At 40.4% G+C, this 20,651-nt stretch overlaps 2 protein-coding genes across 3 annotated transcripts; one reads left to right on the forward strand and one right to left on the reverse strand.

Annotated features, from left to right (window-relative positions):
* Nucleotides 1-1,188: 1,188 nt before the first annotated feature.
* Nucleotides 1,189-17,088, reverse strand: tmem248 (transmembrane protein 248). 2 transcript variants are annotated; one of them, XM_048236187.1, is made up of 8 exons: nucleotides 16,698-17,088; nucleotides 12,259-12,417; nucleotides 11,720-12,005; nucleotides 11,317-11,467; nucleotides 10,956-11,139; nucleotides 5,901-6,044; nucleotides 5,676-5,781; nucleotides 1,189-4,740 (listed from the first exon to the last, which is right to left on the reverse strand). In XM_048236187.1, the coding sequence occupies exons 1-8, from the start codon at nucleotides 16,698-16,700 to the stop codon at nucleotides 4,688-4,690; spliced, it is 1,086 nt and encodes a 361-aa protein (XP_048092144.1). In that variant the 5' UTR covers nucleotides 16,701-17,088; the 3' UTR covers nucleotides 1,189-4,687. The 2 variants fall into 2 exon arrangements, with proteins under 2 accessions (XP_048092144.1, XP_048092154.1); XM_048236197.1 differs by lacking the exon at nucleotides 5,676-5,781.
* Nucleotides 17,089-17,132: 44 nt separating this feature from the next.
* rad51d (RAD51 paralog D) lies at nucleotides 17,133-20,625 on the forward strand. Its single transcript, XM_048236209.1, has 11 exons — nucleotides 17,133-17,196; nucleotides 17,486-17,578; nucleotides 17,680-17,741; nucleotides 17,855-17,973; nucleotides 18,261-18,342; nucleotides 18,695-18,829; nucleotides 18,927-19,022; nucleotides 19,122-19,209; nucleotides 19,466-19,536; nucleotides 19,640-19,801; nucleotides 20,335-20,625. Exons 1-11 carry the CDS (start codon nucleotides 17,148-17,150, stop codon nucleotides 20,446-20,448), a joined length of 1,071 nt encoding a protein of 356 aa, XP_048092166.1. The 5' UTR covers nucleotides 17,133-17,147; the 3' UTR covers nucleotides 20,449-20,625.
* The last annotated feature ends 26 nt before the right edge of the window (nucleotides 20,626-20,651 follow it).

Consider the following 20,651-nt stretch of genomic DNA (forward strand, 5'->3'; position numbering starts at 1 on the left):
TCCAAATCATTTGTGCAAGGGAGGGAAATTGAAATCAATTTACAAACCTTCCATGTCATTGACACCAATAAAGCCTCATACTGAATACCATCAGAAATCCCACAACAGTCAAAAGTTCTACCATGAACAGGCAAACTTAAATGTGTGGGTGAGAAATTTAACTGATCAAGTGAGTGTGTGGCTTTGTGCACAAGCAATGTTTTTAAGTCTGTTGATCGATCCAGCAAAGGAAATCCTCTATTGGAACAGAGAATGGGATGACTGTTTGCCTGGTTAGCACCAGATCTTATCTCAATTGAAATTGGGTCTGGATAAAGTTTATTCACCTCTCATTTCCAAGGGGCGTCACCAACAGACACCGATCAAAATGCCTCTGGTCGCCTAAAACCAATCAGAGTAATGAAGATGACATACTGTATGCAGAGCAACAGAAAAAAACATCTCAACAAACGAGCGTTTTTCAAAAACTGCTTCCATGTCATCATGTAAAGCTCGCCTCAACAGTTGTGATTTGTGCCCAGGTTTTAAAAACATTGGGAATGGGAGTGAATGGCCTCTTTGCCAGAGACAGACCTGCAGAGCAATTTCAAATTTGCCAAAGGTTTAAATTGTCTCGGTTCTCCCAGGCTAGATGATTGTGTTAAATCTTAAAAATTTACGGGATAGGCCCACTGTTCCAAGTCCCACTTAAGTCATGCAGGCCTTGGATCGCGATCCATGTGCTCAGTGTTGGATTATGTTTGTCTGCTCACACCGGAAGACAGCTGGCAAAAAATACACAAAAGTATAAAACACCAGATATCCAATCGGATCAGACTGAACCTGAGACATTGATTTTTACCTGCCGTGGGCCTGCTCAAACTACACAACATATTGGACAGCCTTGTAGGTCATCAGCACCTATCAGAAGCTGCATGCGTCATTTTGCACTCTTATGACATCTCACAAGTATTTTCATACAAAATACAAAGCCATTTTCTTCAACCCAATAAAATACAAATTTCAAAATAGTATTTTCTATTTGAAATATGTATTTTAAATACATGTATGAGAAATACTGCCCATTGTTGGTCCCCTGACAGTTAAATACAAAAGTAAATACAAAACTGTGATGTCCACTGGAAAATTAACATTATAGCCTGATGCAAATTGGAACTGATTTCAGGAATAACACACCAAAACACAACCTATTTTCCCTTCCCAGTGATGGAATCTGTTATATTTGATTTTATTCAGCAAAGCATGTGCCTACAGTATTTTACAAACAGCACAGAAACAGGGATTGTCTTCATACAAACATAACAGCAGTTGTAACATTTACGGTCATGCAACAAGACAGGTGAAAGAAGTGTGGGAGCACGTGTTCTCTTCCCAGAGAGCAACCTGTGTAAAGGGCACTCTCCAGGTCACTTAAAAGGGACAGCGGTAAAGCATCCATCAAAGCGTCAAGTCCACAAGAGAGACAGTAAACTACGATCAGAGCCACTGACTTCTCAAGATTTTGCTGTCTCTTCTGGTCTTCTTCTATGGTCAAAGAGAACAGTGAAAAATGTACACTGTATTGATGCTCTTACAAAAAAAGTAAGCTGCAATGTGTCGATCAATCCTAGATCTTCGTCAGGCAAGAGACAGATTTATCTCTGGAGCCCATTTCCATCAGTTAAAAACTTAAATGGATATAATCACTGATGTGTCAGGTGCATTGTGTGAATTTCAATAAATTCAAAATGAATTTCACAGGCTTGCTGTTAAAAACAGTATGACATCTGTGCAAATATATCAATACCAATTCATTTAAACTTCAACAATAGTTCGATAAACTGCACTCTCCTTTAGGCGAACACTCATGCCCAGAATTACACTATCAAATCTGATAGTTAAGAAATTACAAAATGAGAAATAAAATAGGTATGTTGGACACGTGGGAGAACATTAAATACTAACAGTATTGCTCCTCTATAAGCGCTTCAAATATTCAAAGAAAACAAATCTCAGTGCACAGTTCATGTGAGTTCAGTTCAAATCATCTTAAATCAAAAACAACCAAACATTTAAATCACTCTAGTCCTGTTGCTACAAAAGGAAAACCTTAAGATTCATTCACATGAATTGGACAAGTATTATTTGAGCTGGCAAAGCAAAACAAAGATTGGATCCAAACCATACTGGCCCAAATGCAATGTTTTAAGGAAACAATAACATGGGATAATGCCTATGTGAACACACAAGATGTACGGCACATCGGACAGATTTGCTCATACTTTTATCATTTACAGCAGTTTAATGAAACATTAAGTCATTGTAACAACAACCTTCGTCATTACGTTATGAAACAGAAAAAAACACAATTATTTACAAAGGTGTCAGAGGTGGCCAGTGCAAAGGCACATATGTGGCTAGATGGGTGCTTGCATGTGGTGCAAATGTCGTTCTGGCAGAAAAATGTCAAGACAAGAAAAGGACTATTAGAACTGCCAGTCAGAGACAGTTGAGACATGGTGGGGTAAAAAAAAGGTGAATTACTTCCTGAAATATTATACTCATGAAGCATGCTCCGACTCAAATGTAACCCAATACTGTGTTGTGGGAAATTCAAATGATGTGCACTAAATGTGATAGTGTTTTAAATTCACTGACATATTTGGCCAAACATCTCAAAAGGTAATTTTCCCCCATTTCAATTAAGAAAACAACTCCAGGAATTGCCTGCAAAGCTATAGAAGTTAATGTCCACCATGATATGCAAGGATGCATGTTGTGTACAGTTAGGAGTGGTCAAGTACTAGCGTAACAACTTTCTGAGAAGGCAAATCGTCGTGCTCTGCTACAAACACCTTGCAACTCAATGTTAGGATGAAGGAGAAAAGCAGAGTGGCATGATGGTTTCAGTAATGAATAATGGCATTAAGGCATTTTACAGTACGGGCTTGTGTACAACACACACACACACACACACACACACACACACACACACACACACACACACACACACACACACACAAACACTATTTGACAAAGAATTTAAGGATCAGCCATTTTAAATACATTTGCTTGACCTAAAATCTCTCATGCCTTCATGTGCAGCCAGCCATAGCTCTAGGGCACACTGGATTTGTTTGTGGTGGCCATATTCCAAAACCAGTGCAGATGCCACAAGCCCTACGTCTTTACGATCACGCCATATCAATGTTTGGTGATGGAAAGACCGGTGACCACCATCAGAATGTCAGAAGAAGCAGAGTTTCAAGGGAATGGAAATAACCTCAGCAGACACCGAGTCTGGAGCACAGGGTGCAGGTGTGATGCATGACTAGGCAGCCATCGTGTCAGGCTAGGCTATGACATTAGGTTTATGAAACCCATACTAACTTACTTATTATTTCCACAAAATCATGAAAAAAAAAAAAAAAAAAAAAAAAAAATTATATATATATATATATATGTTTCATATGAAAAGGCTGCAGAGAAAACAGTGTGTTTTACGAAATAGCTTAAAGGGATACACTGCCAAAATAAATAAAAGTGTTCATGATGTCAATGACGTTATCAAAAAGAAAGAAAAAAAAAAGAGAATGGATCGGAAATGATGCAATTGATTATCAAAGTCAGAGTGCTGCACTGTCGGTGTTAGCTTTGCTGTAGTAAAGTACATTCAATCCTACAGTGAATTCATAAAGCAAAACAAAAACAGAAGCTATTCATGACTATTGAGCCGCTGCCAGAGAAGCATTGAATAGTAAACTGAAAAAGGCAAGTACATACTGAGTCCTATAAGCAATGAATGTGTAAAATCCAACAGAATATGCAATAAAAACACCCATACACTTAAAGTGCTTTAAGATTCCAACACCATCTTGAGTACATCGAGATATGGCGACGGCCTCTGTCTTAAGTTTCACTAGGGGGAAGAGTCACACAGAAGTAGAAAGGATGGTCAGTGACTGATAAAATTACAATTCAAGGGAAATTTGGAACCTAAAAGTCTGGTTTTGAGTCAACTAGTAGAAATAGACTAAAACAGAAAAAAAAAAAAATAATAAAACTTTGCGCATGACAGGTAAATATGCCACTCAACCTCTCTTCACTACTACTTGAGGCAGTAAGCCAGGGACACGTCCAAATTATTTACCAGCTTCGGCATCGGTTATCAAACAGGGCCCCATGGCCGGTTTCTTATCCACCCAGTTTTTAAGACCCATTGCACCTCAATGCCAAACTAAGGAAGGAAGTGACACAGGATAAAAACAAAATTACAACAAGACACAAATGGACAAGCAAAAAGGCAAAAAAAAAGTTCTTTCAGGATCCCAGACAGTCACCCTCAAGTACAGATGAAGCTGTTGTGAACATGGAATGGGAGAACTTCGGCTATCAGAAGGTTAAAGAACGCGACAGATTTATCATACAGAATGAAGCGCTTTAGTCCCGTTCCTCCATCCGCTGTCATGGGGTACTGCTGATCTTTTCCTTGCAGACACAAATTAGGATGGCACAGGGGGGAGGTGAGGTGGGCTCAGACAAACTGCTTCTGTACTGAATAGGAGTTCTACAAATATATACACAGTAGACACAGGCACTTATATGTCTTTGGTTGGAGGGACCCAACATTGCAGAGAAAATGCATTCACAGAGTTTTGCACCCTTCCCATGGGTTCAGTAGGCAAGTTTCTTCTTCAGATTTTTCCCCTCACCAGATATGATTCTGTTTAGACGTCGCTTTTATCCCTCCGACAAGGCCACCTGAGGAGTAGAGAGGAGAGACAGACCCATAAATATCAGACTGATTCGTCTAACGACTACCATGCAGTTCTCAGCATATCTCAGAACTGCCAGAATGAACGATTACAAAACTGGAGCAGCATTTATAGAATTTAAGATAAGTCACCATGACTTGACCAAAAAGCTGATAAACTGGTTAGCGATAAAGAAAAGTGACAACACCACTTTTACACCACTAAAGTACAAATATGGCATTGTAACTTAACCATGATTAGTACAGGATGACTTTTAAGGGGCCTAAGTAATTAAGTTGCTCTTGCTCTTTTAATTAACAACAATGTACTATATGAACTATGTGAAACACTCGTTCCCTATGTATTTAAATGTAAATCTTAAACGTTATTATAATGTCGGCAGAACCAGTCAGATATTTCACTATTAATGACGTACATCCGCATCACTTACATCCTGCAGGCAGCTACATTTGCCTCTGATAGGATATTAATTCCTCATTATGTGGAAAAACATAACTGGAAGAGATAACTAACAGAATTGTGTGTGTGTGTGTGTGGGGGGTTGTCTCTAGAAAGACTTTCTAAATATCCCAAACCCTTAACAGAATTGGCTGAAGTGTGTTTTTTTCTGGTGTCCCTGGACCCTAGGGCTGACAGGCATAACATACTGCAGATGTTCTCTTTGGGGTGGCTCCAATAACACTGGAAAAAGAGCCAGCCTGAAAGGAACCCATGTTATTCCAAGGTCTGTATGCAGTATGCAGTGTGGACACTCAAATGTGACAAAGTTTATCTGGGTTATACACACTCATTTACCGAGATACCAATTTATGTCAGTAATGTGACTTGTGGGTGATAACACCTTACATTTTTACACTTATGCAAAAAGACAGCTTTGTTGCAGCTAACAATGGTAAAGATGGATGACGTGAAACCTCTCACTTTTGTAGGATGGTTGAGGTTGTCCTGGGTTGCAAACATTCTGGGCTGTCTTGGAGTGAAACATGTGGCTAGTGTTTGGGCAGTTACCTCGGGGAGAATGAATCATCTGAGCATGCACAGGAGCAAAGTTAACAACACTGGTAGCTGCAAAAAATCTCGGCGTAAACTGTGATTTATTACCCAACAATAACAATATAAAAAAGGAGAGACTTCAATTTCGCCTACCTTCTCAGGGCAGAAGTCTGAGTTGTTCGCTCTTACTTTTCCAGGCCGACCCTTAATGACTGCATAGCAGAACATTGTGATCACCATCACAAACAGGAAGTAGCTGGTGTGCATTAAGTGAAGGTTTATCAGGGAGCGGTCATCCTGGCAACAGAAATGATTGCATTACCTGTTAGCAGAGCAGCCATCTTGACCATTAAAAATAACTGACATCCTAGCCATTATCTCTCTATTAAGCGAAACAAAAGTATAGAGTAGTACATCAACATGTATGTGCAGTTTTCCATAATAGATGATCCAAATACAGCTGGGACACACATAGTGGTGGACAAGCATGCACATCGAACCTTTTAACATTTTTGTCTTGGCACCTATAATTTGTGTGTGGTTTTCAGTAGTGCTTTCTCTTGTCACTGTTCCATGTTTAATTGATGTAGCGGTCACAGTGCTATAATAGGCTCATAGAAATGGATGGATTTAGACCCCTTTTACTTAAGACACACTATACTAGACCTCTGAAATAGTTCAAATCAGTTTCTCAGGGACATGGACATACTAAGGACCAAATCAGCAGTATTATAACCAAAAAACTAGGTCTACAATGAGGCTAATAACTAGATGTACCGCATAGCGGTACAAAACATGACCGCCGCTCAGTCCTGTACATCCGTTCCGCGAAAATAAATCACACTTCAATTTGTCTCCATATTTTACTCCATCCCCCACTCTTGAAACTTTTGTGTATGCTTGTTTGGCATGCCTGAGTGTGTGTGTCTTGACTGCACAGAAAGTACCCTACTGGTGCTGAAAAGGTGAATAGATTGTAGAATAGCCAAAGAAGATGTAGAATTGTTATAAAACCTTTAAAATCTCTAAACAATCACAAGTACGGCAGTTCATCACAGTTCATCCATTGCAACTGGATTGATGAAAGGTCACTTACACCTGTAGGCTACATTGCATTTGGGAAAAGCAAAAGGTATCAGCATAATGTTATTTATTTATTTATTTTTATGTATTTATAAACAAAAACATCTCTGTCAGTTCCATGCCGTTTTCAACAGCTATCAAAAACAAAGGTCATTTTGGATGGATGGATTTTTTGTGAATGTTTCTTCTTCTACATAAGATTTTAGTCATCTTTAGTTCATGTAATACTTTATTGTCAATGCACAAATTAAGTAACAGTAGTCTGAAACGTTATTGTTAATGCACAAATTAAGTAACAGTAGCCTAGTCTGAAACGGCGTGCTGTTTTACATCTAACCAGTGGTGCAAATAACTGACATGTCAAAATGGGCCTTGATGAAATGCGTCGCTAGACTGTTCATACACATTTTAACGGGCCAAAGTTGAAGAGCTTTGTCCGTTATTGTTAGTGCAAATATAGGCTGATTCATGTTCCCTTGCATTGTTTAACTGAGGTCCATGGCTATTCTGGCTTTCATCAGACCAAGCTCAATCTTTTAAGAAATCAAAAAATAAAATAGCGGGCAGATCAGGCTGGGTTCACCCAGCCTAGTCCATAGGCACCGATATTGTTTAATTTTCCGATTGAGATATACACTCTGGCTATTCTAAATGCAAAAAATGCATCAGGGAGTTATGACAAAGCGTAACTAACAAACTAGATCCTAATAGAAAGTTGTTAGCTTCCCTAAGCTACAGGTAGGATTATAAGGTAGGCCTATTGACAACATAAATTGTCAATAGGCTATGCTAGCGACACAAATAAAATCTCCTTTGAAACCAATGGCTTACGCCTTACAGTATCAAGCCGGACTTAAACTGTCATATCGCGGGCGAAAAGTTGTAATAACATTCACGCAGCTCCATGAGTCAAGGAAAGCCAAATGAAGTAGCCACTTCTAAATGGGACCTACTACACAGTAGCTTAAGGTGTTTTGCTAAAACAGCCATAATGAAATGAAGGTGTCATTGTTTGGATACTTCACACACACGTGCTTTTTAATTTCACAGACTACAACTACCAAGCTGTAATCAAAGCACATCGATTCCCCTCTCACACCCTACACGACTTAAAACAAAATAAACAGGCGTCTCAGTCTCACGCATGTATAGGCAAAACTGCATCAGACCGTGTAACGTTGGTAAATCTTCCATTGCACAGAATGATTTTGTAGCGCGTGCAATAAATGACAGTCGAAAGATACAAACAGTGCTGCTATACATTTGCTTGGTATAACGCATTTATAGTTTTCTACAAATGCAATAAATCAAATGCCTCCATCACTCAACCAACGCTAACGGTAACATTACCTAGGTCCTTATTGATATTACAAGATTAACGCATTCCTGCAGTAAAAACCAAGCATGTCCGATAAACATCCTCAGATTTATTTAGCCTTCAAGAAGAAATGGGAATTACACTTCATGTGAACATCGTCCCTATCCTTATTAGATGTTAGCTGGGTGGTAAATTACAGTCCTTGTATGAAGCGTCCATTGTTTTCAACCCCTTTTAACTTCCAACAAAATTACGTCTCACTGCAGCGATCAAAGCCATCTAGTGGACAAGCGACTACTTCTGCCAATACTGAAAATGCAGCCATGATGATGATGATGAATATTTATTTTGGCTTTCTTTTTTAATCCTACTGATTTTCATTTTTTTTACGGGGGGCAAATCACAAATGAGTGATTATGAGCCAGGTTTATGTGGGCCCTTGAGACCAACATACCATAAAAGATTCACAGAGAACTGTGTCTGCCCTACCCTCCTTTTCGGGGTCCAGTCCAGCGGGGGCTGCAGATGAAAGCGAAAAAATGACGGTTCCATGCTATCCATATGGGGGTACATGCTCACCAAGTTTTGTGTACCCGGTCTTTCAGTGTCCCGGAATCCTTGTTGGTGTCGTCACTAAATGTACACATAAATTATTTTATTGTAAGGCCCCCCCCATGAGCGAAAGTACACAAAACTTGGCATGCATTCAGAGGGTGTCATAATGATCCTACACTTTTAATTTTGTGCAGTTTTGACCTTGTCAGCCAGAGATATTGAGATGAAAACACCTAATTTTATGCTTTTTTAATTTTTAACTAGGTGGCTATACATGAAATAAGTGGTAATGGGATGGGTTGACATGCCCCTTAAGACCAACATACAAAAAAAAGGTGGACCTCCTAGGCCCCACGGTTCTCGAGATATTCACAGAAAACTGTCTCCGACCACCTACAGGCCAGTTGGTGTATAGTAACATAAATTAATTTATTGTGTGGCCCCATGAACGAATTCCACAAAACTTGGCGTGCATACAGAGGGTGTCATAATGATCCTACACTTCCAATTTTGTGCAGTTTTGACTATGTTAGGTCACAGATACCTTCAATTACACCACCTCATTTTTACTTTTTTTTTGTGTTTAACTAGGTGGCGCTATACATGAAATGAGTGGTTATGGAATCGTTGACATGGCCTTGAGATCAACATACAAAAAATAATGGTCCTCCTAAACCTTACGGTTCTCGAGATATTCACAGAAAACTGTGTCTGCCCTACCCTCCTTTCGGAGGTGCAGTCCAGCGTGGGGCTACAGATCAAAAGCGAAAAAACGATGGTTCCATGCTATCCATATGGGGTTACATGCCCACCAAGTTTTGTCTACCCCGTCTTTCAGTGTCCCGAATCATTGACGGAAATTTGGACATGCGAAAAAGAAAAAAAAAAATCTGACTAAACCTATATGACCGCCGCTTAAACTCTTGCGGTCATAATAAAGGGAAAAACCTTTGAATGAGACTGGTTAAGTCTATAAGGTGGTATGCCCATGTAGGCACAAATCTATCACAGAACTTTTGAGAGGTGACAGATTGGGATACTCTACACAAATCCATGTATCAGCACAAACCCATCCCAATAAGAGAGTCCCATGGCAACTACTGTACTACTACATTTGGGATAAGTTACGCAGGACTAAATGCATGCTAACAATAAAGACAAATGTGCTATTTGTATGGAACAAAATGAATACCATGATTTCCCAAATATTAACTGTGGTACATAACATGTTGCAACATTTCTACAACCCTGCGGTTACTACTGAGGGGAAGCATTGCTTCATTTACTACTGAGGGGAAGCATTGCTTCATTTACTACTGAGGGGAAGCATTGCTTCATTTACTACTGAGGGGAAGCATTGCTTCATTTACTACTGAGGGGAAGCATTGATTCATTCTTCTTCATATGACAAAATATTAATATGTGGATTTTTTGTTCTCATCTATGTGGTCACAATACTTTATGAGCAATCTGAGCGAAAAGTTCATACTGACAGTAATGTTAGCTCAAGAGGCTAACTGTTGAATGGAGACATGTGCAACCAAATTAACCTATTTATCCAGGTCAGTTGACAAACATGAGAAAATGCCTACTCGCTCACTTCTATTTAATCGATTAGTCTTATTTGCAAATGACACAGTGTAACATTATGTGCAACATGCCTAACTTAGCTCAGCAAGAAACGAATCATGGATCATAAACTACTTTAAAAAAAATACTTATCTCTGTTATTGTGTGGTTAAAAAAAACATAACGTTATTGAGCTGTACTTAAGATATAATAAACTGTCTAATGTCATCACTGTTTTGCTTTTTATTGTATTTGTCCTGCATCACAGACCAAGAGTTCATTGTCTGAGAGGGAAAGGGACAGACCTTTAGAACACAACCAGCCAATGTTTGTGAAAAGTACCGGCTTAACAAGATCATTTGACATGTGTACCTTACCATCCCTCACAACAGTGTGGTGCAGCTAGCTAGATGAACAACATGATAATAGCTGTCGTTGCAACCCCTCAGACTGGAAGGCATACGTGCTAACACGAAGGCTAAAATCCCCATGAGTTCAAGCATCGGTCACTAGCACTACACCCTGGCTACTGAATACCTGCCTGGCTTGTGTCTTGTGTTGATGAATACACTGATGTGGAAAGCATCATTTTGTGCTTCATGCATTTTAGCATGTTATTTTTTGTACTGGCTAAACTGTGCTGCTTAACAAATAGTCTGCACAAAACAATGGCATTTACTTACATCTGGGACAATGACGGTGAGTTTGGGGTTTAGCGCATGATACACCTTTCCAATAGCTCCTTTGTAACACCAGAATGGGTTGTAATCCTGTGTGTACTTGGTGTCGGAGTCCCGGGCTGTCGTGAAGATCTTGTACCACGACGTGGCATTGGAGTACGTCTCTGGGACACAGTGGGGTGGCTGCCTGGAAGGTTATATGCACCATTTTCACACCATTACCACCATATAACACGGGACACGAATCTGAATCAGCTCATCAAACCCCCCCAAAAGAATAACTATAAACTATCTCAGTGTTTTACTCAACTTCAAAGGGAACAGAGCATGCTGTAGGGTGTTTATTTATTTATGGGTAACTCACACTGTGACGGGAAAGGCATTGCTGGCTGCAGTGATGGTCATGCACGTGCTGAACACCACCTGCTCACAGTGGCCATGCAGAACACAGTCGTCTGAGTTCCAGGACGCCGGCAGGGTGAAAGTTATGTTCATCTCCTCGTGAGCTTCCCTTCCTACAAGACAGATCATACACACACACAAAGATTACATATCATTGCAATTAGAATGGACGATTACAATGGATGACTAAAATACTGTTTGTATTGTAAACATTATAAACATTGTAAACACTGTATACAATCTTCTTTGTGTATCTGAATCTAGTACCAATAGATAAACAACCAAATGAGCAGACATAATAATTCAATTAACAAACATGAATTAATCAACCATGAACAGTGGCACTCGGCAGCAGCAGTACCTACCAGTTAGGCCAACCTGCTGGCCCAGTATGGTGGCGTACAGGTGGGTGATGTTGCGGGAGTAGCCCCCAAACGGCCGCTGGGGATCCAGAGTGAGCGTGATGGGCACGGAGATGTTGATGGGCCCCGGGTCCTCCAGCACGAGGGGCGCCTGGGTGCTGGAGCGACCCTGGCCACTGGGGACCGTGCTCTCGGGAGTGATGGACTCGTTCAGGCCGTGCTTCAGCGTCTCATTCTCCGAGATGCAGAAGTCCAGCTCGTTGAAGCGGAGGAGAAAGGTGTTCCAGTCCTACAAGGAAAAATGACAGTCATGAGCCTTAAAAGTAAAGCTTTGTGTCATGTTGTTGTAATATTTTGGAAATACCATATATTATTATACATTATATATACATATTAAACACACATACAATATATTTTATTACTAAATGACTTACTGTATTTTTGCAAAACACATTTTCTTTATAACAGTTCATAATTCTAACTTTTGCGTTCTAAACGCTGCACCTATTATCAACTCAGAATTGGCAATTATGTCCACTTACCTCAGTCATCTCAGGGGATTTGATTTCTTTGATCTTGAAGAAATACCCTATGGTGAGGAAGGTGATGGCCACAGCACTCACACTGACCATAAAAATGACCAGGGGAGGACGGTTGCTTATGTAGGTCTTCAGATTCTCTAGAGGATTTAACAGGTACACCTGGACACAGAAAAAGACAAGAGCAGTCAGGCAACAACAGACCCCCCCTGTCACACAATATTAACCAAAGCAAACCAAATTCTAGCATCAGCATTCTGAGCTACATCCTGATGATCATGTAGGAAGACAGAGAGATGGTGACCCTCTGCCTCATCTAAAGATCTATCTGGTCTAATATCCAACAGTGGACCAGTACTTTTTAAAGTTATGTGAGTAGACGCTCACACGGACAGATAAACACAATCCCCATACCCTCTTGCCCAACACCAACACTATAATCTACCACTAAAATCTACATCTACCAAAAACACAAACCTAGAAGTGGAAGTGCTATTACAAGGCCTTTTCACACAGAGATTACGCTAAATTTGCGGGCCTGCTGATCTGTACACATGATGCGGCATTTTGGGGAGCCAGGAGGCAGGATCACCAAGCAAATTAAAATGTGACGTTCAACAGGGGGCTTGTAGAGTGATAGTCGTAGGCCTTATTATGCGTGGGCCTTCAGATGCAGCAGGTGTGTGATTTCCAAAACCCTGGCGGGAGAACTGACATTCAATATTACAACAATAAAAATAGCTTGTGTACCGTCTTAATTGAAACATGCTTCGCGCACAAATGATAGCCTAGGGCAAAGAGATTGGACATCTCAACATAAGGATACATTAGAAGATGATTGGTGTAAACTTTGTCACACGACGTGATAAGCAGTTCTGGCGCTTAAAAACGTTCCATTCAGTCATAAATCATTCAAGCGTAGTGCTCCTCATGAAAAGAAAACAACAGTTTAATATGTTTCAGGTGTTTAACAATAGGCGCACTGTTAGCAGTTATACCGAAGGCAGTGAGATTATTAGGCATTGCATCCTACAGTCACTCTGTTTGGAACATCGCAGTTCGGTTGATAAGATTCAGTTAATGAGTATATGGATCGTCTCAAAGTTTGGGACAACCAAACAGCTGTGTGCAAAGCAAATCCTAATTGTTAGGTTACCATAGCGGTCTTTTCTCTAGGCCTAGGCCTATCGGAAATCGCGACATGAGCTCATTGGTTTCTTTTTTCTTTTCTTTCTTGTTCGCGTGTAGGCTATAGCGATAATGCATCTAAAGCACAAGAGCCGATATGGCCAGAGCTGCTTGCTCTGTAAAGGTATTTCTGTCCTACCCAAATTTGCTGAACTACTTGCGAAGTAGCCTATTCATCACAGACATCACATGTATCACACAAAAGAGCTTTTTCTCAGATTTTAAACGATGTTAGTGGTTAGTTGTTGTGGTAAACGGTTCGCGAGAAAAGTAACTTTAATTTAATCATATTTTCTGCGCCCGTCTCCCTACCCATTCATCTTGGTGGAATACTTCGCGAACTTTCCCTCAACACATGACAAACCATTTATCAAAATAAACAGCAGACCTTACCAAACACAAAGGTGTAAAGCATTCCGCTGTACAGTTAGCCATTCCAGAGTAATTGGATTTATCTGGGAATAGGCTACTGAAGGTAGGGGCGAGCCATCTCGCTGGCGTGTTTAATTTGGTTCCCTGGTTAACATAATGTAGGCTACGTTTTTTTGCACAAAATTGCGTCTGCTAATAAACTTAAACATAAACACAAACAAGCGTGATCTCCTGTGGAATCCCTGACTGCGCCTTCAACGTTAGCCTACTATTATTTGTTGACATGAAATCTGAACGAACGGCAGCTGTTCCTGAAGTTCACTTGCGTCTATTTTTTTTTTTTTAATTAGGCAACTCTTTTTGCAGTGGCGCTTGAATTCCAGGAGCGGCGCTGCGCCGCTGATGAATACATTGTAGGGGAAACACTGCTCCTGTGGTGGGCTGGACATCATCGAAATGCCCGCCCAGATTCCCCTTTCCGCCTTGACCCATTCACACTGGTGCCGGAACGAAAAAACTCGGCAAAATGTCTAGGGGGCTTGGTAGTAAATTTGGCGAGACACTTTGTCCCGCCGTTCAGCCTCGGTCTATGTGAAAGGGACAGTCATTCCGCGATTCTGGTACATAAAATCGCGGCGATTTTGGCAGTGCGAAAAGGCCTACACACTTGTTTGTTCTTCAATTACCACAATGCTGCTACAAAAAGTATTCTCATTCACACCAAAACAAATCCACTTCCAGGCTAGTATTTTGGAGCACAATGACACACATTATAGAGGATATCCTCAAGATGGGAGATAATGGAACTAAACAACTCTAAAAGCTTCCTAACAATAATCTTTTATGTTGACAAATGATATACTGAGGAATGGTAAACAACAATTGAAGCCACATTGAACAGGTTGTCGGATTGTGACTGCTCTGGTGATGGTTCTAGACTTTGCTGTTGTGGTTTCATTAGAGCCACTACTGGCAAGGAAATTATGGCAGTTCGCCAAATGAGGAGATAACATGGAAGTAAAGGCTGAATATTAGGCCAGATGTCTTTCTATCCAATTAGGCTATAAGCCACATAAAACAAGCTGGCATATTTAATGCCAAATGGAGACCTTTTTATAGAAATTTACTTTCCATCAATAAATTAGTTTCTGGTTTTGCTTATTTGGAACCAAAGACTCGAGAGCACTATGCTCTAAAAGCTTTGGTTGTAACCAACTGAAGAATAGATTATCTGAATGTGTCTGTCTTTAATAATTATATTGACATTGCGAGCTGCATAAACCACAGGTTAGGCCTCGCCATTTGGCACAGTTAGTGTCATTCAAATTGATGCACACTGCAACAGGTCTAACAACTCCCAGGACTCTTTGTTGAAAAACTGGAAAGACTCCACACTATCTCCATAGCAGCGTTTACCAAGGCATGCAAAAAGCCCAGTAATGATAGCACAATCCATCCAAAGCAACATCCAGTCGCATCACTGTTGTTGGTTGGTTACACTAGGACAAAGGAAACATTTGTTCATCAACTTCACAGCATGCTCAGCATATTTTTTTGATAAAAAGTTTGTTGGGGCCCATAACCTCTGATTTACTTTTGTTCCAGTTTGTTGTAAGGTAATCCCTTTATTTACAACATTTGTCTGCTTGCACAAATGAGTCACAAACACACACTACGACCTTTTTTATCAGTCTTTCCCCCATTTGCATTGGGGACACAGAAAATGATCATAGCATTTCTTAGCAATAGCATGTAAGTCCTTCTATAAATATGGAGAGTCCTACAGTACCACCTCTGCTTATTATCATTCTTAGGTAACCAACTATACATGCATGATATAGCACCAGGTTATACAAATACTGGAATATTAAATCACAAATAGCTATGCCTGTTGTAGGCATTAAAGCATAGGGTCTCATTTCTATTACATAGAGAGGTTTGCTTAATTAATTTCCACTACAACTCTCCCACTAATGATTCATCAACTCATTTTCAGGACATGTCTGTTTTAACCAAGGGGGGGCCTTGGACTGGACACCACTGTATATTTAACCTTGTGAGATGCGGCCTAACTGATTTTAAAGGGAACATCTAAGACGTGTAATATTATCCTAATTATTAGACTTAACCTTGTAACAACCTCGCACAAGCATTTTTGTCTTCTGAAGTCAATGCAGGATTGTATGAAGTAGTGTACACTAGGCTTATAAATGTGTGCAGTAAATGCAATGCTGCATTTCACAAATTGTCAGAGGCTACTAACACGGCAAAACTGCTCAAAGACATTGCAAGTCACAAAATGGGTAGACTGTTCATATACAATACGCACCGGTCATTCATTTTATTCTTCAACTAAATTACTAACCTGGAAACAGTGCAACTCTAACTAGGTAACAATCTCTCAAACTACCGTAGCTTGGTCTCCAAGGCTAACTGTGCTAGTTCATCACCCATCTGTAAAACTGTGCCCACCATGGATAATATATTGCCACCGTTTCAGTCCATATAGCCTAAGTTACGTAACAGGAATTTACTTTACATTTGCAAGGACAGATTTTTATAGAATTAAGATATACATAATCGCTTTATAGTAAATTAAACCCTGAGGATAACGTCCGACCATTTGACAGCGTTATGGCTAACATTTAGCCAACCATCGTGAGTCTGTAAATTAGCTAGCTACCAATCTAGCTCGCAAGCTAGCTAGCTAGTTAAGTTGCAAACCAAGTCAGTCAGTTTCACAATCGGGCTATCAATACTATTTTGGGGATATGCTTATTCTTCCACCAGTCAAACACATAATGAAAAAACGTATTGCTAACGCAAAAACATAATTTCAACAATGCATAAATTAAGATGACAACCACGGTGTTTTTACTCACCATTTTTACTCCGTGTGCGCACGACGGCTGCAGGTGGGTCGTGAGCTAACCAGCTATCGTAGCTAGCTTGTGTTGGCTAGGCTACTGGCAGTGAAGGAGAGGAGACAGGGGTTTGGGGACAAAAAGGGCTTGCGGTGTTGAAAGAGTCGTGAATACTCCTTCCCATTATTTTCCCGTAACCGCAAACCCCCGATGTTTCTTCGTGAACAGAACTGTCTTCAAGCTAACGTTAGTTATGGTAGCGTCTGGCTTTGATCAGTGTTTACTGCTATCGTCTCGCACTGCAACAACGTTAAGCTAGTACGCACTCCTCTAACTACTTGTCAGAGTAACGCAAAAGCACTAACCATGATGGTATACGTTGAGTTCACTTACGAAAACAACGTAAGCGATGACAGGGCATGTTCATGCCCAACCAGTGTTTACAAAAAACCCCATAGAAGTGACGTCATGCTGACGTTATTTGTCAGCGGCGCGGGCTGGATTGAACATGAGAAAGGTAACCTGCGAGCTAACGTCAAGTTTCTGCCGAGAAACGTTTTTGGAAGAATGATATTTATCTATAACACAGTAACTTCCAATATAAATGGCTGTTACGGTGGCATGCATTTGTCAAGGAACATATTTATAATGTGCATAGTAACGTTTGCAAGAATTCTAGCTAACGCTAAGAATGCAGCTGAGCCAAGTCTCTGCTTTGAGCGGTTTGAAGACATACGCCAGTCAGTCTCCAATGAACATTTTTTCAAGTCTTCGCTTTTAAAAGTCTCCACTCTACTATCCCTCAGACATAGATGACATGGTGGTCTTGAGAGAGGGTATATGTCCTGGGCTGAATAAGGACCTCATCGAAGCCTTAAGAAATGTGGACATCAGAACAGGTATGTCATTCAGTTTGATTGAGAGGGCACTAAAACATCATCGCAATATGCCAATTAATTATTAAACGCAGTACATTAATCTGCTGTAAATTCTCTTCCAGTGGAGGAGTTGGTTTCAGCGAACCTTGAGGAACTGGCCCAAAAATGTTCCGTCTCCTACAAGGTTTGATGATGGGGCAGATACAAACTTGGTTATTGGGGTAAAAGTGTTTTGTATCAGCGAAGTGGCATTCCATAAACAACGTTTAAACATCTTATTTGTCTACAATTTACTAGGCTTTGATTGCTGTGCGTCGGGTTCTATTGGCCCAACATGCAGCTTTTCCTGTCTCATGTGCTGACATGTATGAAGAGCTACTGAGCTCAACTGCTATTCTCTCCACAGGCAGTCATGGGTAAGTATCATGAACAAAAGCTGTTCAGGAAATGATTTTGGCTTTGATGAATGTCATGGTTAAACATTTAACTTCTGCTTAGTACAGTCTCTTGTTCTGATTCAGGGCTTTGATATGTGACTGTTTCCACATTAAATTTGAGGTTCATTGATCATTGCTGAATTTATCTATGAGGATGTCAATGTATGTGAAGGTTGGGCTGGACTTCACACTGCACAATGGAATCTTGGATAACTTTTAAGAACTTTAAAAACAGGCTCTTGTCTGAGTGTTCCCATCTCTTCCAGTCTAGATAAGCTGTTAGACTCTGGTCTGTACACAGGGGAGATAACCGAGCTAACAGGAGGTCCAGGAAGTGGCAAAACGCAGGTGTGTTTTTCTCAGCCCTTTAGTAAAACATCACACACGTCTTTACATAAAACATACACACACACACACACACACACACACCCCTATCCATAGTAAGTCACAGTGCTCCGTTGTAGTAATTGGTTTGTTGTTCCTACACACTCTGATACATTTTATGTGAGATGTTGGATTTATTTTATATTATTTAATTTATTTTAGTCACAGAGATCGGGTCTGACTGTGATACTGATCAATACATCTTTGTCAATTTCAGTGAATTGCTCCTTGCTGTCCTCACTTTGTTATCCCCCATTAGTCTGCAATGTTAAATGAGATGTAATTTACTTTACCCCCCATATATCTTTTCCATTAGGTGTGCTTTAGCACCGCTGTTCATATTTCATGCCAACTCAAGCAGAGCGTTATCTATATCGACACTAATGGAGGAATGTCTGCAAATCGTTTGCTTCAGATGCTGCAAGCAAAGGCCAGCACTATGGAAGAGCAGGTTGCATAAAATATAAAGTGATGATTTATATACACACTACTACACTAACAGCAAATATTTGCAAGTATTTAAACCAAATATACATATTCATCCTTAGATGGCTGCTCTTCAACGAATTCAAGTTTTTAGAGTGTTTGATGTCTTCTCCTTGCTTACATGTCTACAAAATATAAGAATCGGTGGAGTTCAGATGGTAAGAAGAGGTTTTTATCACAATGCTAAATTGGATTGAATAGCTAAGGGGACCAAAAAGATGATATTTTATTTTATTATTTTGTATTTTTCTCTTCAGGAATGTGTTGGATGTTCAGTAAAAGCTCTTATCCTGGATTCTGTCTCAGCTGTACTCTCCAATATGCTGGGAGGCAAACAGAATGAGGGTCTGTTGACAGCATGTTCTGCTCAAATCCTTTTGTGTAATGTGTATTCCTTATTTTTAGACCAACTGAACCAGGCTGCTCGAGCAACTGTAACCTGCATCCTAATGTATAGTATCTGGACGACTTGGTAATATTGTGACTGATCTCAAAGTCTGCCAAAGATCTAAAACAAGCGCTAGCATGAGATGCACACATTTCTTTTGGTTATGGCAGATTCCACAACAGTCATGATTTTCTTCTTAACTTCTAAATACAGGCATGTCCTTGATGATGCAAGTTGCTGGAGAGCTGAAAACTATTTCGAAGGACCTTAATGTTGCTGTTCTGGTAGGGCCACTCTGAACTTTTGCTGCGTGTTATTGTTGTGGTTAATGCTGCGTCACTTGAGCACCTGTGTATTATGTTGTGCAATGGCCAATTACCCAATCAGGTGACAAATCATGCGACGCGAGATGGCAGTGGCCAGCTGAAAGCGGGTTTGGGTCAGTCCTGGAGTCACGTCCCGAGGACCCGCGTTCTCCTACAGCAAGTGGAGAGGCCTGGCAGCTCCTCCAGCCTGCGAGTAGCAACGCTGACCAAATCATCTAGACAGGTGGAGCATTTCAGAGTTAAAACGCAACACGGACATCAGAATCACTTTTTACTTGTTGAAATGAAATGCATTCTTTCTGACTGTGCTATACACTGAAATGGAAGTGGAGGAAGAGTTTTGTTTAGATGTTTGAGGGTAAAACCAAAGTCCTTTTAGGCAAGTCCCTCCACTCGACAGCCATATTGCACCGCTTTTTGGGCACTCATCGGGCATCCGGTTCGGCAGAAATGCGTGTGAGCAAGGCTTCACCACACCAATCTTGCTCCAGCGGCGAGATCACAACACATAATTGGCACATGTCTTCACAACACACCACATTAATGGCTCAATGTATTCACAACACAGCACATGATTGGCTCAGTGTATTCACATGTCGACGTTTTGCCGCAGAAGGGGTGTGATATGCGTAGACAACTGCCATAATGGCGTTACAAACTAACCCCATGCATTTCTATGGAGGATTTTTTTGAGTGCTGTGTCTCCTCATTAGAAAGTCTCTGGTAAAACTCAACTCTTTTCCCGTCATGTTGTAGTCATGTCAACTGGAAGAAGAATTTGACTTGAGATGCTGGGGAGCACCTGAAGATATGAAGGCTGGATCTTCAGGCAAGAGAAAACTGGAGGGGGGCAGCCCTGGGGTTGGGTGAATGCTTATTCATCTAGCTATAAACGTACAAGTTTGTGTCTTCATTCATTCATTCATTCAATGATTATTATTTGTTCTCTCTCAACTCATCAATAATATTGGTGAACATACTGTGTTTTCTGTGAGTTTTTGTTAATACTGAAATATGGAAATGTGGTTTTAGTACATCAGTGAAAACTTTTTTAAAAGTATTTGCATTCAGTG

Source organism: Alosa alosa, chromosome 2 (genome assembly GCF_017589495.1).
Source record: "Alosa alosa isolate M-15738 ecotype Scorff River chromosome 2, AALO_Geno_1.1, whole genome shotgun sequence".
In the NCBI taxonomy this organism is placed as follows: Eukaryota; Metazoa; Chordata; class Actinopteri; order Clupeiformes; family Clupeidae; genus Alosa; species Alosa alosa.

Bases quoted from the DNA above. Each gene is read 5' to 3' on its own strand.
- tmem248 (XM_048236187.1), bottom strand. The intron at 11,468-11,719 runs GTAGGTACTGCT...TCTGTCTTGTAG, and splicing joins CCAGCAGGTTGGCCTAACTG to GAAGGGAAGCTCACGAGGAG. The intron at 6,045-10,955 runs GTAAGTAAATGC...TTCTGTTGCCAG, and splicing joins TCACCGTCATTGTCCCAGAT to GATGACCGCTCCCTGATAAA.
- rad51d (XM_048236209.1), top strand. From the start codon at position 17,148: ATGCTGACGTTATTTGTCAGCGGCGCGGGCTGGATTGAACATGAGAAA. The intron at 17,197-17,485 runs GTAACCTGCGAG...ACTATCCCTCAG, and splicing joins CTGGATTGAACATGAGAAAG to ACATAGATGACATGGTGGTC. The intron at 18,830-18,926 runs GTTGCATAAAAT...ATTCATCCTTAG, and splicing joins CCAGCACTATGGAAGAGCAG to ATGGCTGCTCTTCAACGAAT.